This window comes from Enhydra lutris, unplaced genomic scaffold (assembly GCF_002288905.1).
Source record: "Enhydra lutris kenyoni isolate GAN:26980312 unplaced genomic scaffold, ASM228890v2 scaffoldscaffold8, whole genome shotgun sequence".
In the NCBI taxonomy this organism is placed as follows: domain Eukaryota; kingdom Metazoa; phylum Chordata; class Mammalia; order Carnivora; family Mustelidae; genus Enhydra; species Enhydra lutris.
This window is the reverse complement of record NW_019154092.1, coordinates 9,947,736-9,965,713: the sequence shown is the minus strand read 5'-3', so window position 1 is coordinate 9,965,713 and position 17,978 is coordinate 9,947,736. Positions and strand designations below refer to the sequence as shown.

The 17,978-nt window shown below is 45.5% G+C and overlaps 1 protein-coding gene across 1 annotated transcript in view; it reads right to left on the bottom strand.

Moving 5' to 3' along the window:
- Nucleotides 1-17,978, bottom strand: part of LOC111142456 (laminin subunit alpha 1) — a 126,471-nt gene that overhangs the window by 47,466 nt on the left and 61,027 nt on the right. Inside the window, exons 21-32 of the mRNA XM_022495618.1 lie at nt 17,723-17,859; nt 16,878-17,114; nt 15,382-15,525; nt 14,666-14,845; nt 13,071-13,256; nt 12,405-12,532; nt 11,631-11,751; nt 9,199-9,336; nt 4,621-4,742; nt 2,301-2,387; nt 1,825-2,018; nt 1,179-1,321 (exon numbers count right to left, since the gene is read on the bottom strand). Of these exons, the coding sequence (XP_022351326.1) occupies nt 1,179-1,321; nt 1,825-2,018; nt 2,301-2,387; nt 4,621-4,742; nt 9,199-9,336; nt 11,631-11,751; nt 12,405-12,532; nt 13,071-13,256; nt 14,666-14,845; nt 15,382-15,525; nt 16,878-17,114; nt 17,723-17,859 (1,817 nt within the window). The remainder of the gene's footprint in view (nt 1-1,178; nt 1,322-1,824; nt 2,019-2,300; nt 2,388-4,620; nt 4,743-9,198; nt 9,337-11,630; nt 11,752-12,404; nt 12,533-13,070; nt 13,257-14,665; nt 14,846-15,381; nt 15,526-16,877; nt 17,115-17,722; nt 17,860-17,978) is intronic.

Genomic DNA, 17,978 nt, shown 5'->3' with positions numbered 1-17,978 from the left:
GATGTGGGACTCGATCCCAGGACGCTGGGATCATGACCTGAGCCGAAGGCAGCTGCTTAACCAACTGAGCCACCCAGGCGTCCCTCTCTCTCCCTTTCAAATAAATAAATAAATAATTGACAAAGTGGTTTAAATAAGAGCAAGTCATTGAAAAACAGTTAAAACTTAAATCAAGTATTTGGCTTACTTTATAAATTTAAAATATTGTTATATTTCTAGGGTCCATACTGACAAAATAGTACTGATTGTGTTTATAGTGATTAGAAATTCAAAATATTTTTGAGAATGTTTTGAGAATTTTTTTGTCTTTCAAAAATGTCTTACTCCATCTGAGGAAAAATAATATAAAAAACATCTCTTAGAGTTCCCCAACCTTTCTTTATGGCCATTATGTCTATAGAGAAAAGAGCACCATAAACAAGAATGGATGGTTCAAACAGCCAGATTCACACACCTCAGGAAATGTTAAGTCTAAGAAAAGCGCTTTTATCTAAAAAAGGCATTCAGGAAGGACTATCCCTTTTATTACCACATGACACAGTGAATTGATGATCTCAGGTCTGAATGTAAAGGTTTTAAGCAAAATTAAGAATCTCATTTTTTTTTTCCAGTCAGAAGAAAAAAAATGCTAACAGTAGAATGCTGTCTACTAAGCCAGTTTTTTCACTTCTCACCCTCTTGTTTTGGACCCAGATCCTGTTTGATTAAACATAAAACTATGATTTACCACCAGAGATTTTTAGACAGACTTCTAGGGAGAAGAAAATTTTGTGGCTTACAAATCTAATTAGGAATACATTTACAGAAAACAGTTGACCTTCAGCATATTCCAGCATTAAAAGAAGATACCATCTATTTTTTTTCTCTCCTGTATTTGTAGTAGGACAACCGCTTTCAAATATCCAAGGAGGAGTGAGTGGGCTCTTGTCTTAGCCCAAAAGGCAGCAGGGTGGTTGGGAAGGGATTTATATGGAGACATCTATGGAACAACGCTTGAATAATTGGAGCAGTCCTGCAGGGAACAGGTTAGTGCTGGGATGCTGAATTCCCGGGTTACCCTGCAGAGAAGCCTGGATGCCTGGTGAGAGGACAATGACAAAACCCTGTCCTCAGCAACTCTCTCTCTCTCTCTCTCAGGGACATAGGTTTCTACCAATCTCTCTATTCCCAGTACCTACCCGGAGAGATTTTGTTGTATTTTCCAGGGTTGACAAAATTCCATATGGGACAGGGATAATGCCAGTGACGTTCACAGAGAGGACGGTGTCACCAATATTCCCTAAGTCATTCAGCAGCACACCTACACACTCATCATCACAAGCTAGAAGAAAAAGAAGTTGAGGTCAATGCTATGTGGTATGCACATTTTCTCATGGATTTGCACTAGCCATTCTGCAGGAGACATCCATAAGCAGAGCGCATGGCAAAACTTGCATAGACCACATCCGGTCTAATTCCCCCACCACCTGTGTGCCCGGGAGGTAAGCAGCAAGTGCTGAGCCTATTCTCACACGATACCATGGAGCCTCAAATCAGATCAGTGACTTCCTCGGGGTCCCCTAGAAAGAAACAACTGATCCCCTGTGTGGATCCCAGGCCTGGTGCGTGTTTTCTTCTACCGTTCCGACCTTCACAGTGCATTCGCTCTGGATCTTTGACTTAGACCAACGGCAATGAATTCCAAATGCACTTCCATTCAGAGCCTGGCCTGTCCTATCCTCAGACTGTTTGCAGACACACTAAATTTATCCCGTTGGTGCCACAGCAGGAACACAACGGAGAGAGAGAAAACTCTTTAAACACTGTGAGGAGGAGAATACCCACAAACACAATCGCTTTCCAGTAGAATGTGCCTCGGTTTGCATTCCTGGCATCGGAGCCCCGTGGCACCTGGTCTGCAGACGCACTGCCCGGACCTGCGGTCACAGTCCCCGTGCACGGAGCCACGCGGGCTGCAGTCACACCTCTGGCAGGTGCCACCCGGCACTCGAGGGTTCCCATGATAGCCGGAGGAGCATCTACGGAAAGGAAGATACACATGTGGACAATAAGATCAACACCAGCCAATACACACACCAGCTTCCGTCTAAGGACAGCGATCCTTTCTGCCAAGTGAAAAACAAAGAACACGGGCCCATGGACCGCATTCCACTGGCTGGGAATAGTAATAAGATTCCATATCAGTCACCCACATCCAAACCGAAAAAGTCTCCCATATCAGTTTAGTAAAACCGTCCTGTCTGCATGAAGGCAGGGGACATGCGTAGCAACTTCCGTGGGGCACCCCCCCCCCCACTTACCTTTCACAGTACTGTCCTTCGTAGCCCAGAACACAGGCGTCACAGCGGAAATCGGCATCACCTTCCAAGACGCAAGTGGGGCTGAAGCTAGAAGGAAAAGAAAATAGCTTTTTGAATTCACAGCTCTGTAACTTCAAGTCTCCCTTATGCGACTTACTCATTACTCTTAGGATGGATGACACCAGACAACCTTTCCAGGGCTAAAAATCTAGTGGGGGCAAAAAGAAGGAAAACAAACACGTGACTGACACAAACACGTCCGTGTCTCGCATCCAAAAGATACTCAGTGCACACCCGTCCAGGGCCAACCGAGTGCACGCAGAGGGCAAGAATCGACAGACTGCCACGAATCTGTGCGATCCCACACCTGACCACGAATCAGTCACCAAACAAGAAAGCTTTCCAGGTGGGAAGGGTCTTGTTCCGTGACTGCAGGGCATTATCACCTGGCTCCCGGGATGGAAAGGGGACTGGGGAACTGGGCAAGACCACCAGCAAGCGTGGAAAGGTGCGGATGGACCCGTGCTGGTGACTAGTGGGAAAGGAGGCAAGGAGAAATGGCAGGGGAAGGCCCACGCACAAGGAGGCTGCGATCTGAAAATAAATGAGCCTAAAGGTAGGGAGCCATGTGATACGCCTTTAGAGGCAAAATGAAAGAGCCATTCAAAATGTAATAATCCTCTCAGGTCCCCTCACTCCAGGATACAGCTTTGGGCTCTTTCCTCCCTGTTTAAATGACCAAGGCGCCTGCGCCATCTAGTGGCATATCTGGGTATCTGCAAGCAGCAGAGAAAAACCGCGGGGAGAGCCTGATGTTTTAACCTGTGCTGAGTTTCCAGAATGACAGGCTTCTCTTATCAGCCCCGCTTCAGTTCGGACTATTTTTTCCCTCTTTAAAGACTAAAGGGACAAGCTTAGTGGAAGCACGAGATATGTAGAAAGTAAAGCATGTCCACTATGGTCTCTCAGGCGCAGAGCTCACACAGATAGAGGTTTCTTACCTTTGCAGTCGCTTCCTCACGTGTAAAATTTATTAGTGTGCATTCGGGGGTGGTTAGAACATTTTTTTGATTGCAGAAGTAAAATATTCAAACATTACACAAATGTGCAAAGTAGAAGGTGAACTATCCTTTCAAACATTTCTCTGGGTTCATAGAGCCATGGAGCTATGGGCATGGATACACTGGAGATACGAATTTTCACTAAAACAGCGTATCGTGTTTTCAGTTACATAACTTAATTGGCCATTTCTCCAATTCTGCGCATACATATATACGTAGTTCTCGTCTCAGTGTTTGTACAATCTTTCACTGTGTGTGTGCACTACATATTTTGTATTTTATATATATATATATATATATATATTCCCTGTACATAGATATTTCGTTTTCCTCTGCAATTGCGGGTGAATTTAGTATAGCTAAGCCATGCTAAAATAGACCCGTCTTTACACACACATACAAATACTTCTATAACTTAGATGAGAGGTATGGAATTGGGGAGTCAAAATGGGTAATATATATTTAACACAAAACGTTAAATAGTAGTGAGTATAGATTTTAAGATGCTTGCTAGTTTAGAAGGAAGCTAACAGTGTCTGTCATTTGGTACTCCTCATCAAGCATCACTCACTGGGAGACCATAAAGGAAGATTCAAGCAATGATTACAAAGAAAGCTCCATTTTAGTATACTAAGAGTTGGTTTTCTGTCTGTACATGTTCAATGTCTTGTCAAATAGTCTCGGCGATGATGAAACGGTATTTATGAATTACGAGTTCATTTAAACCAAACAGGACCCACAGACATTCCAGTTTCCACATAAAACCTCTGCTTCTTTTTTGGTTTCTGATAATTCTATCTGAGCATCACGACTTCAAGGCAGAGCCTGGCCCCGTCTCATCATCATGAAGCATTTCTGCACCTCAACAGTCATAGGTTTAGACAAATTCTAACCCCATTCCCTGAAACAGGAACTGAATGCTCTGTATCATTTTTCATAAAACCAGTAACAACCCATCTCCAGTTATGCTGGACAGAGAGGTGGGAGGCTAAGATTATTCTCTGAGAAACAAAAATTAAAAGTCCCTTCTTGACTTGTTCCCATTTGAACACCCCAATACCAACACAGAGATTTTGCTTTGGAAAAGATGCTCTTCAAATGCTGGGATCATGAACACTTTCTCTTAAACGGAGCCTTTCTCAACAGATGGAGAAGATTAGTTAAAACAGGCCACCCCGAGAGCCTGTAAAACGAGGCGGAGGATGGAGGCAGCCCAGCTTCGCCAGCAAGGGCGTGCGGGCACACCTGCGCGGGCTCACCTGGCGGGGCCGCTGCGGGGACAGGCGCATGGAGAGCAGTCACCCACGGAGCCAGTCACCTTCCCGTAGTACCCAGGGGTGCACACATCGCAGTGGTCCCCGGCGGTGCTGTGCCTACAGTTCTGGAGCCCCGGGTTTCAAGAGGAGAGGAAAAGAATGGGAAACTGTTTAGAAATCACCCTTACCTCTGGTAATGCTTAAGAAAGCCACACTGCTCATATCAGGGAGCACTTTTTTTTTTTTTTAAACAATAAAGAAGGGAGAGCATTTTATTCTTCCTATTTTTAAAATCCTGGAAACACTGCCATCTCTGACCTTCATTCATTATAATACAGTCTAGAAATTAATACAGTCTTTGCATGGAAAATATACACAGGGCTAAAATACATATTTTATACACACATACACACACAGAGGGCTCCTAAAAGCAGCCAACCTTCAGTTCCTTAAAATAGGGATCTATAATACCTAGCAACACATGATTTGAAGCACATCGGTTTTGCACACATGCGGGGTTCACTGATCACATGTGGGGCACTGAAAGAACAGAAATGAACAGATGATTTAGGAAACAGGGAAGAAAATGCCAGGTGTTACAGCACACCCAATAGATTTCTGCAATAACCAAATCATTTCTAGTTACATTGGACGCCATCATTTCCATGACAGGTCCTACCATCCTGCCATTAAAAAAGTTCCTGAAGCTAAAAGAACAAGTTTTTGTCGACATTTCCAAGATGAAATCTGCTTTGTCCACACAGTCCCTGGGCACTGCATTCTGTGGCCGATGTAAGTAGAGAACGACGGGTAACGATGACAACTAAAGGACACTCTATCCGTGGCAGGGAGAGGGGCTATGGAAAGACACATTTTTATATATCTGAAACACTATTTTTAAGTTCCTTTTGATTAAAAAATATTCCAGTATTTTTGGTTTTAAAATTACATTCCTATATCCCCTGATGGAAGTAGATTTTATTAGGATCCACCTGCCCTAAATGTGCTCTCTCTTTAGAAATAAAATTTGCAACCTCTTAAAAGGTGTTATTTATTTTTATTTATTTTAGATTTTTTAAAAAAATTTGACAGAGATCACAAGTAGGCAGAGAGGCAGGCAGAGAGTGGGGAGGAAGCAGACTCCCCGCCGAGCAGAGAGCCCCATGCGGGGCTCGATCCCAGGACGCCGGGATGATGACCTGAGCCGAAGGCAGAGGCTTAACCCACGGAGCCACCCAGGCGCCTCTCAATCCTTGTTTTAATGATACAACACAAATCTGATGAAGAGGATTAGATGGGTAAGGACTGAGCAATTTCCTGTCATTGCTAACATCAACTCTAGCACCAAACGCTCCCCAAGTACACGAAGGATCGTGGACTTCCTGGCTTTCTTGATCCTAGAGGACCGAAGGCAAGCTGCCCCAAGGTGGCAGGGAAAGGAGAACCCGTTAACGTCCACTGACCCGCAGGATGAATTCCTTGCTGTGGGAAGTGCACAGAATAGGTGTGCCGGTCGTTCAATTGTAAAACCATTAAGTGGTATCGCCTGGGAGCGGGTACTCAGGGAGAGAAACTCCCAGGGTATCTTGGTGGTCCTGAGTCTCCCCATTCCTTTCCAGGTCACACTTCTGATCAATCATTTTTATGATAATTCCGAGTCCCAGGGACATGAAGGGGAGGAGGGACACCTTATATGCTAAATGACAAAATCAGATCCAAAATGGCCTTGATGCCCACCTATGTAATAATCCATAAGGGATGCTTAAGGGATTTTGTCAAATGGAAGTGCCCTGTTGCACTAAACCGCAAAAGAGACCTCACAAGATGAAGAGGCAGCGGTGACCAGGCTGGCAAAACCCGTGGGCTGCATTCACGGCACACCTAGCGTCAGAGAGCAATGCTTCTTCGGCACCTGGAGCAAAGGCGCTGGGCTCTGGGAAGGATACTTTAACCGCAGGATGGTACATGCATTCTACCTTCCCATTGAACCATCGGATATATAAACAAAGCAGATTTCATCTCCGAAAGGTCAACAAAAACTTGCTCTTTTAGCTTCAGAACCTTCAGACCAGGAGGGCTGAAGATTTAGACGTATGAGAAGGAGGACTCTAACCCATTTCGCAAGTTACTAGCTAAGATACTGCCACTCTTCATGCACAAACTTGACCTAGCGGTTTGTTGCAGTGGCTCCAAAGATTCAAAATGCACCAATTCCAGGAATAATCAGGGCTGCCCAAAGAGGAGTTGAGCTGCTGTGGGAGTGAGCTTCCCATGGTAGGAGGTGTGTAAATGTTCATTAAATTACTGCTTGGCATGAATGCTGCAGTTCAGACCTAAGCCGTCTTGCAGCAGATGTATCCATCGTGGTGTACTGTGAAACTCAACAGATCCAGCTGACAGCGCTTATGAGTTCCAGGTAACATCTGGCCAACCTCTCCCCACAGAGTGGGGAGCTGTCCGAAAGCGCTCTTTGTTGATGCCAGGGAGACTCCCTGCCACAGTCTTTCCTGCACTGGGATAAGAAGGCTGTGTTCTTTCTAGGGTACGAATCAACAGGTCAGCTGCTGATCTTAGAACTTCGTTCTGGGGGCGCCTGGGTGGCTCAATCATTAAGCATCTGCCTTCAGCTCAGGTCATGATCCCAGGGTCCTGGGATCGAGCCCCACATCCAGTTGCCTGCTTGGTGGGAAGCCTGCTTCTCCCTCTCCCACTCCCCTTGCTTGTGTTCCCTCTCTCATCGTCTCTGTCAAATAAATAAAATCTTAAAAAAAAAAAAAAAAGTAAAGAACTTTGTTCTGGTGGATTTGGGCTAGGAAAGGCAGGGTAGTAACTGAACGTCCTAGGAGTACTCAATCTTGTTAAAACAGTTAGCCCACCAGGTAAAGATGCAGCGTGAAAAGAACTGATTGACTCCTTTAACTGTCCATGAGACCTTTGTCCCCATGCCTGGCCAAGGGACCTTTCCCAGCTAATTGCATCTCGATTTCAGTTGCCTGAAATCAATTTTCCTTAAATTCTTTAATGAGATTTTCTCATTTTCTCTATTATGACTTTTTGCCCGGAGCATGAGCTGATTAAAGTGCAGTTTTTTGTTTTTGTTTTTTTTTTTAAATAGTGTTGTAGCTATCTGCATCTTCATTAAGGCCATTTCACCTGCTATGACTGGAATAATTCTTCAGTTCCACATATATAATGGAGTCAGCAAAGGTTAACACAGATCTTTTTAATGGGGGAAAACCATGCTGTGCGTCAGTTTCTAAGTTCACCTGCGCTCCGCCGTAGTTCAGCAGTGTTCCCGGTGGAAATGACCTTCCAATTCCACAGATGAAAAATGATCCAAATAGAAGTCAGGTTTAGAGAGGCTGCAGGGGGTTGGGAGCCTGCTGTCCTAATTCCCCCATCCCTTCCCTTGTGTCTAGGCAACACCCAGGAGCTCTAAATCTTCAGGTGTGTCTTTCTTGGTGGGCAGCTCATTCCCCTTCATGGAGTTATTTTACCTGAGGTGAGTTAGTCGTGGCACAATTTATACAAGTAACCCCTGTTCCTACAAGAGTTACTATTTTTAAAAAATTTCCAGAATAGGTAAAGAATATCAGATTATTCTAGGTTATCAATAAGGCCTCATCAACTTGATCAAAATCACAGACACAAGAGCTGGGCCTTGGTCACGGTGACAAGACTTCCATCTGGACCATTTGTTCCTTTTCAGTGATCAGAGTTCTCCTTATGTTTCTAAGGCCAATCTTGGTGTAAGGCATTAAAAAGAAAACCACAGGCCCAACATGGCATCCCTTAGGCCAAGACACCAAACCAGGGCTATTACATAGCCTAACTAGTTTCAACCTTGCCCCAAAATGTATTTAATCAGTCAGGAATTTTCTGATCAGCATCAATGAGGTAACCTGTCACATGGGCCCTTCCTCCCTGAAAAGGAAGAGGAGGTCCCAAACCTAATCAGACTCCTGCCCTCCCCTCTATGGGAAAGTGATCTTGCCTAGAACAATCTTTTCTTTTCACGAATAACTTCCTTGCCCACCCTCCTTCCCCCGCAAAATTCCATTTTGTACAACTCCTCGGAGCTCCCCTCTAGCTTGATAGATGGAATACTACCCAATTCAAGAATCACTCAATAAAGCCAGTTATAACCTCAAATTTTGAATTTTGTTTTTATATAAGAGAAAGGTGGCTGAGAAGCAAATGCATACTAAGACATCCATGAGAATAAGCATTTTTCAAAAAAAATGCAAGGACAGAAATAAATGCATAACATGGGCATTAACTCATTGTAAGACCCAGGTGACCCAGTTCTAGGACATAAAGGTCTCCTCTAGTTTGACTCTAACCAACACGGCAAGTACCCTTAACTCCCAAATTGATGCCCACAAAAAAAATCCATGAAACCAGGACTCATAAAAGATTTTGCACTAACAACATCTGACCACTTAGCTGAGCCTTTCGGAAGGAAATTTACACAACGTTACAGTTAGTTTAGGCTCTCTCTAAACCAAGAACTTCATAGGACTCTGGAGCAGAAATTCAAAGGCCGAGAGCCTCCTCTGAGAACCCGCACAACAAACCTACCAGACACTTCCCAGTTTCTGGGTCACAGGTGTCACTGTGGTTGTTGCAACTGCAGGGTACGCAAGGGGCAAGCAGAGGGTGGGGTCCTCGGCTCCTGCCTTGTGGGAGCTTCCCCCTGTGGTAACCAGGTGCACAGTCCTGAAGGCGGGCAAAAGGAAATCAACAAACATGATTAAAACAATGGACAGAGGACTTGTAATGAAGCGGACACCAATTCCACTTCTGATCGCCATTTACAATCAATATGTTCTGGGACCAGTTCTGTTGTGTGGGGTTTTGTCCCCCACACCAACCAATGTTTGGACATTGGCTGGGTATCCCACAATTTAATTCTGACACTACTTGCCTGAAGATAGCATCCAATCTTACAGGTTAAGGACTCAGTTCTAGAACATTGGCCCTGTCCCCCAACTACAGATACCAATCACAAGTTCAGACTGTCACTTGTGCTCCTGACAACTGGCTATAGGTTGGAGGTTCCGATGTCCCCCTCCTCGGGTTTGATTAATTGGCTAGAGTGGAGTGCAGAACTTAGAGAAACATTCTAGGTACAAGGTCACTGGTTTACTATAAAAGGATGTAACTCAGGGGGCGCCTGGGTGGCTCAGTGGTTAAAGCCTCTGCCTTCGGCTCAGGTCATGATCTCAGGGTCCTGGGATCGAGTCCCTCATCGGGCTCTCTGCTCAGCAGGGAGCTTGCCTCCTCCTCCTGTCTCTCTCTGCCTGCCTCTCTGCCTACTTGTGATCTGTCTGTCAAATAAATAAATTAAAAAATCTTAAAAAAAAAACTTCACTAGCCTTCCTTCTTTAAAAAAAAAAAAAAAAAAAGGATGTAACTCAGGAATAACCAGATGGAACAGATGCAACGGGAAGGGGCCTTGGAGCTCCCATGACCTCTCTGTGGGCACATCACACGTTCACCAACCAGGAAGTTCTCTGAACTCTATCCTTTTGGCTTTTATAGACTCTTCCTTACAGGAGTATAATTGAGGAGATCACTGGCCCCTGGCTATTGATTCAAACTCCAGCCCCTTCCCTCTCCCCTGAGGTTCAGGGGTAGGACTAAAAAGTTCTCCAACTTGATGGTTGGTTCTTTTGGTGACCAGCCTCCATCCGTAGATGACCTAGGAACTTTTCAAAAGTCACCTCATGAACATAACAAAAGACACCTTCATAGATCTCATCACTTAGGAAATTCTAAGCATTTAAGAACTCTGTGCTAGGAAACGGGATGAAAACCAAATAGCTATTCTTATAAATCACAGTACTGCAACTTGAATTTCTCCAAAGAAGGTACAACTGGCAAATAAACACCTGAACAGAAGCTCAACATCAATCATTAGGGAAATGCAAATCAAAACTACAATGAGCTACCACCTCACACCTGCTAAGATAACTACTATCAAAAAATAATCAGAGTTGCCAAGGATGTAGGAAAAGAGGAACACTTGTGCACTGCTGGTAGGAATATAAATAATGGGGCAGTGCTGTGGGAAGCAGTAGGGCAGTTCCTCAAAAAGTTAAAAACAAAATTACCACATGACCTAGCAATTCTTTTGAGCATAAGCCCCAAAGAGCTGAAATCGGGGTCTCAGAGAGATACCCGCATATAGTCTTTCAGGGCAGCATTACTCATGACAGGCAAAAAGTCAACTCAAGTGTCCACCGAAGGATGAATTAACAAACCAAATGTGATATATACATACAATGGGATGTTATTCAGCCTTAAGAAGGAAGCAAATTCTGGGGCGACTGGGTGGCTCAGTGGGTTAAGCCTCTGCCTTCAGCTCAGGTCATGATCCCAGGTTCCTGGGATCGAGCCCCACATCGGGCTCTCTGCTTCCCCCTTTCTCTCTCTGCCTGCCTCTCTGCCTACTTGTGATCTCTGTGTCGAATAAAAAAAAATTAAAAAAAAAAAAAAAAAAAGGAAGCAAATTCGGATACATGCTACAACATGGATGAACCTTGAAGACATTAGGCTAGCCAGGCATCAATGAGAAATACTACAGGATTCCACTTACATAAAGGACCTAGAGTAGTCCGATTGACTAGGAAAGCACAATGGCAATTGCCAGGAGCTGTGGGGGTGGGAGACCGCGGAGTTCGAGTTTAATGGGTACAAAGGTCTGTACAATAATGCGAATGTATTTAGCCCTACTAGCAGTGCACTTAAAAATGGTTAGGACAGTAAAGTTTACTTTTATGCAATATTTAGCCATAATTAAGGTTTTTTTGTTGTTGTTTTTTTTGTTTTGTTTTTTGAAGAGAACACTTATATAATTCAAACTCTGATCATCACTTGGGAGTTGCTCTAACAAGCCTATTTCAGTTCGAAACAAGAAATGGATTTTATTTTATTTTTTAATATAAATTCAACTAGCCGACATATAGTACATCACCACAAGTCATGGATTTGAACCACAGTCTCCCTACCTGACACGAGAATCCAGCCGTGCCAGGAGGACAGAGACACTTCTCTAGGAGGGATGCCACCTCCTGTCCCGGGGGCGAATCTGCAGCCTTCCTGCCAACCTCCATGGAAATATTTGAGATTCTGTAAAACCGTTAAGAAGCGTGAGAGGGAGCATTCATATGGAGAAAGACTTTCTAGGAATCTGGCACATTATGTAATGAATTTGCACATATATTAAACCAGAGTTTTCCTGCTAGTTTGGGAGTAGCTCCTACCCGATTACGAAGGGAACGTGGAAGAGCACCTTAGGCCTGTCATTACACAGTGGTGGGCCCCAGCTGACATGTGAGGACTTAAAAATAATATTCCACAAAGCACATGTGAAACAACTGAAGTCCTAGTTTGGCCATAACCTAGTAGCTTCCTTTATGGGATAAGTACTAAATGAGCAGGTGACCTCATTCTTGATGTGTCATGACAAAGAAATACTATTGAAACTTAAGGGCAGAATATAGAATTTTTGTTTTGTTTAGTTTTATTTATATTTTAATCCTTATCTAAGATATCACTATTATGTGCTTATATTTTATGTCCTCATTAATTGGAGGATGGATCATCTAGGTCATTTTCCATATTTCATATTCATATTAAAGTTTGGTGAGGAACCAAATATACATATTTGTGTATACAGACACACACTAGTAAAGGTAGGAAGTAATAAGGGTGAATCAAATCTCTTCCGTTTGATTTCAAATTTAAAAAAAGCTTTTTTCATTCTAGAAGGTTCCGAGTACCTGCTTTGCTGTAATCCTTGACCGTAAGATGCTTTGATGAGGATGTACTCAATGTTGCTAAGGACAGACATGAAATCGGGGCGCGTGACAGGTTTTTCAGAAACGGAGTTAAAATACTTCCAAAAGTTCTGTGGACAAGAAACACCTTCAATTACATTCAGATTACAGATCGTCAGAGGCTTATGAATTTAGGGATTCTTTTATAAATTTCTCTGGGAGGGAGCCTGGTCTTGTGCACAAGAGCAAGCCTAACCAAGGAAGCTCTCCCGGGGGGTCCGGGGGGTGGTAGCAGTGCCAGCCTCGAGTAGCAGCAGACACACGTCACCTGCGCAGGGCCAGCCGCGCGGTCCACCGTCCGCGGAGTCTGTGTGAGTGCGCGTGCGCACTGGCCAGGTCCATACGAGCCCAGAGACTTCATACCATTACCTCCACACGGATAGAGACTTGTGCACCACGGGTAAAGGATTTGGGATGTAATTCGCAGCAAGTTAGCATAAGCCTAGCATACGGTTCTTGAATATTGTTTCTACAAATCCTGCTAAGCCCACTGGAATTCTGATCCCGGGTGGTCCAGCTCACTCTGCTGCGAGCAGCTTTGTCATTCTACCGCACCCAGAGCTAATGTCGCACCATCAAGGGGTGCGTAGGAAAGGAGGACATCCTCACCTCTTTCATTCCCACTTCCTGCTCTTGTCGTACTCCGTTCTCCGGGGCGGGCAGGTCCACATAAATAACCTGCTTTCTGGTCCGGCCCCCTTTGATGAGCACTTGGGGCTCAAGGTTGAAGGTGCCGACGCCGTCGGAAGAATAGAAGGCCACGCTGTACTTCAGGCTGCCGCCGTAGGCCAGGAGCTAGGGGGTCGTAAACGGTTGACTTCTGACATGGCCCTGGCTTAAAACTATTTCTTTACAAGCCTGCTGCCATTTGCAAGAAATCCTGGGTCCCAGACATACATCACATGGGTGGAATCGGTCACCTGGAATTTGTCTTTTTAATTCTACTTAATTATGGGTTCTTAAGTTGACTCAACCCATAGCTTTTTTTTTTTTAAGTGATGTTTTAAAAAGTTTTTAAGAAAACTTTTTGGGGTGCCTGAGTGGCTCAGTGGGTTAAAGCCTTGGCCTTCGGCTCAGGTCGTGATCCCGGTGTCCTGGGACTGAGCCCCGCATTGGACTCTCTGCTCAGCAGGGAGCCTGCTTCCCTTCCTTTCTCTCTGCCTGTGATCTGTCAAATAAATAAAATCTTAAAAAAAAGAATACTTTTGTTGAGACATGTCCGGCATGTAAAAAGCTGTACATATTTAAGGTGTACAACTCAGTGAGTGTGGGGAGGAGAATACACGGGTGAAGCCCCCAACCCCATCAAGGCCACAGCCATCACCTCCCGGAACTTTCTCTCCATGGCACCCATGGAGGTATCGCCAAAGTAACAGATCAGTGGAGTAATGGTCCTGATTCTTTTCAGGCTCCTTTGAATTTAAAAGGACCTAGAGCTATGGGAATGTTGGACACATATTGGCAAATTTTAAAGATCTGGGTGATTTTACACATGAATGCCAGTGTTTATTTAAGCAAAGTGGTGCCTTCAATACCCTGTTATACCAGGTTTTTACTTTCCCCCTAAATGAATATCGATTTGTTGAGAAGAACCATAGCATTTGAACTTATATTAATAAAGGAAAAATATTTGAAGGACTATTTGAGGAAGGAGAGAAATAATAGGATTTGATTTTTAAAAGACTTTAAGATTTTATTTTTAAGTAATCTCTACACACAATGTGGGGCTCAAGCTCACAACTCGGAGATGCATGCTCTTCTGAGCTAGTCAGGTGCCTTAAAAAAATTTTTTTAAGTTATTTTTGTAAAGATTTTATTTGACAGAGATAAAGAGCACAAGTAAGCAGAGCGGCAGGCAGAAGAAGAGGGAGAAGCAGGCTCTCTGCTGAGCAGGGAGCCTAGTGTGGGACTCGATCCCAGGACCCTGTAATCAAGACCTGAGCCGAAGGCAGCTGCTTAACCAACTGAGCCACCCAGCATCTCTTCCCCCACAACCCCACAAAGACTTTCAAATAAAAATTATTTGAGAGCCATATACATTTTGGGGGGGATTTTTGTAAGCATTAAACTTCTCCAGCTCTACTTAGAGGAAATAACCACCTCGGTTAAGGGTAGGCTAACGCAGTCCATCATGATTTCAAACCACACCTGTGTCCTCCGGGAAACGCAGACTGGCTCTAGGCTGGTGGGGGAGGGGAGCTCACCTGGTCTCCCTGGAACCACTCTGGCAGCCGCCAGTAAAACGGCTCTGCGTGGACGTGCCGCCTGACGGTGACGGCGTCCAGGAGGACATCAGGGGCCTGGTAATACACCCCCTCAGTCGTGCCCCGGAGATTGCTCTGAGAAACCACTCTCAGGAGGGGCTGCCCTGAGCCCAGCGTCACCTGGTCATGGAAGGGAAGAAAAACAGACATGAGAGCCCGAGTTTACTCCTCACCTTTGATTCATCAGATTCTACTACGGTTTCACAGACTGGGTAGCTTCAGTATTAAAACGGGAGTCCCAGAGACATCACCTTCCAACTCCAACACCTGGGTTCATAGGAAAACTGGGTGTATTTTACACTACGGCCCTGAGGGGCAAACTTGCTCCGCTGGGGCAGGATTTGGTTACATGAGGAAACTGGTGTGTGTTGCAGTTCTGGCTTCTCTCCAACGAAAGCTTTTGGTAGATTAGCTCAGGAGCAACCCTGAGCGCCTTCAGCTCCAGCTTCACTGATTTCCTCGGATGGCAGAGACAGAGCTCGGATTCGTAATGAACCCAATTAGCTTCCTGGAATTTCTAATGCTCTAAGAGCAAAATTTAAAGTAAGTCCTTGACTCTGTCCCCTACTGTCACCCGACTTCCATGGAGGGGGCGCAGGGAGGGAGGGAGGGTTTAAAAAAGCACGTTAACACGTTTTCCCGCATGTGTAACTTACCGGTGTCCTCACATAACCCTCCAGCTCGGAGCAGACTTGGGACAGCCCGAAGCAGAAGCAGGGGATACATCCCAGAGGGTCATCGGCACGGAGGGCATAGGTCCCAGCTTGACAATCGCTGCAATGAAGACCCAACACGTTTTCCTAAAGAAGAGAAAGGAGGACTCATTTATTTTAACCTGAAAAGAGATAGAGATGTGACTTCTGAACAGAAATGAAATGAAACACAAAAATAATTTTGGACCCGCAATCGTCCCCAAAGCAGCTGTTTCCCTAGGCAAGCGCCCTAACCTCAAGGAACATCCACTCCCTCAGGCACCATGGGTGACTCATCAGAATCCTCATGGAAGCTTTGGGAATATATAGGGTCCCTGATGAGCCTCTCCTGGAGCAAACCCGAGACACCGCCCTGAGGACCCAGGTGACTTTGATAACGGGTCAGGAGGAGGTGATCACTGAGGCAGGCCCCTCCCATTCTGATCTCTGTAATGAAAGCTGCTGTCGCCCACATGGTGAGGCAAAAACGGGTTCACTGATGTCGCCATTACCCCCAGGCCAGAGTATTTGCATGAGTTTCCCTTCCTCCTCCCTAGTCACTAAGCAGCCGGTTACTCTCTCTCCCGTATCACCAGCACCTGGAAAAGTCCCGGAGGAGGTAACCAGTTACCTCCTAATAACACAGCACAACGGGGAAACCAGTGGAAATACACGGAATTAAACAGGAGGTTGAAATCTTACCTGCTGGGAAAATACAAAACACAAATTTCCTCCATCCTGGTCAGTACATAGGAAACAATAATTACTCACCAGTTGGAAAATCACAAATCTTCTTTTATTTATTTATTTTTATTATTTTAAAAATTTGGGGAGGGGGCAGAGGGAGAGAGAGAATCCCAACCAGGCTCCATGCCCAGAGTGGAGCCCAGCCCGAGGCTCAGTGTCACCACCCTGAGATCACGACCTGAGCTGAAATCAAGAGTCGGACACTTAACCCAGGTGCCCTGAATCACAAATCTTCTTGAAGCCCCGTGCTATCTATTTTACTTGTATACCCAAGACAGACAGGCTGCTCAGCCATCTGGAACACCTGCCAAAAAACTCAGAGTGTTTTTCCATTCAGGTCTATCATCTGACACTCATAATGACCAGTAAAAATTCCATTTAAAGAATCATCCATTGTTCTAGAAGAGCATACCCAGAATTTAAGGTCAAACCCCAAAGGTAGTGAGGACTCACTATGAAAAGTGTCTAAAACCTAGCTGCTGATGTAAATGGTTACAGATTTCATTTGTTTGGCAGAGAGAGCATGCAGAAGCAGGGCGAGAAGCAGACTCCCCGCTGAGCAGGGAGCCCAAAGAGGGGCTCCATCCCAGGACCTCAGGATCATGACTTGAGCCGAAGGCAGACGCTTAACTGACTAAGCCACCCAGGTGCCCCTAATTTAAATAGTTAAAAGCCTCAAAGTCGTAGTGATGAGTGAGAGAGGGGGCCATTACCTTGCAGGAGCAGCTTCCGGTTTCTGCTGCACAGGTGCACAGACCCCGTTCCTCATCACAGGTGCCCGCCAATGTCCCTCGCAGGTCACAGTCACAGGCCACACAGTCTGGAAAGTCTCTGTACCCCAGGGAGCACTGATGACAGCTGGGTCCGCCGAAGGCCGGCTTACAGCGGCAGTGGCCAGTGAGCACATCGCAGCCGGGACTGGAGGCCCCAGCCCCACTACAGTTGCAGGCCTGGGAAAATAAACTCGCTTAATAAAAAGGTTCCTTTTACATTTGCATCATGTACACAGGTTACAGAACACTAACTGTGGGGACTTTATACGAACACGGGGGTCTCTTTCACGACTCACCTTGCCATGAGCCAACAGCAGGCAGCAGCTGCCAGCCTGGGGCACACGCGCACGGGGCTGACCCTGTGACCTCACACCCAACCCAGCAGCAGCATCCTACACGTCAAAGTCAAGTCTGTTTCCAAAAGGCAAACTACACCCAAGTTCAACTGAGGAAAGGTACCCTGAAAATAGAACCGCTGCAGATGGGATTCAACCCCCCAGGAAAATGACTTCTGCCCTTCTCCTGGAAGATCGTGTCCACAGCAGTGTCTGTGTCAAGGGCACTAAAATAAAGTTTCCAAACCATCAATTCCATGGTGGGGTTCTTGAAGAAAACAGAATATGTGCTTTAAGGCGGCTGCTTCTTGCACCTGAATGCCTGGACCTGTACTAAGTTTTAAATAGAAACCAGGGAGCTGTTCAGCAGGTCAAGGTCAAGGGCACAGATGAAAGAAAAGGAGTGAACCTTGCCCTGGCAAAGTACTTCCCAGCGACGGTGGTGCATACCTGGCATCCCAGCTCTAGGTCGTGGCCCCAGTATCCATCCTCACATTCATCACAGGTGGTGCCCCGAGTATGAGGAGGGCAGATACACTCCCCCGATTCAGGGTGACAAGTGTGCTGTGTGTGAGCACAGTCACAGGCTACAATAGAGACACACGCATCAGGACCCCTGTGCGATTGAAGGGGTTAGAGCAGACGCCGCAGGTTCGCTCCCTTGGATTCACTATCCAAACCGTTCTTCTAGTTCCTAACAGAGACC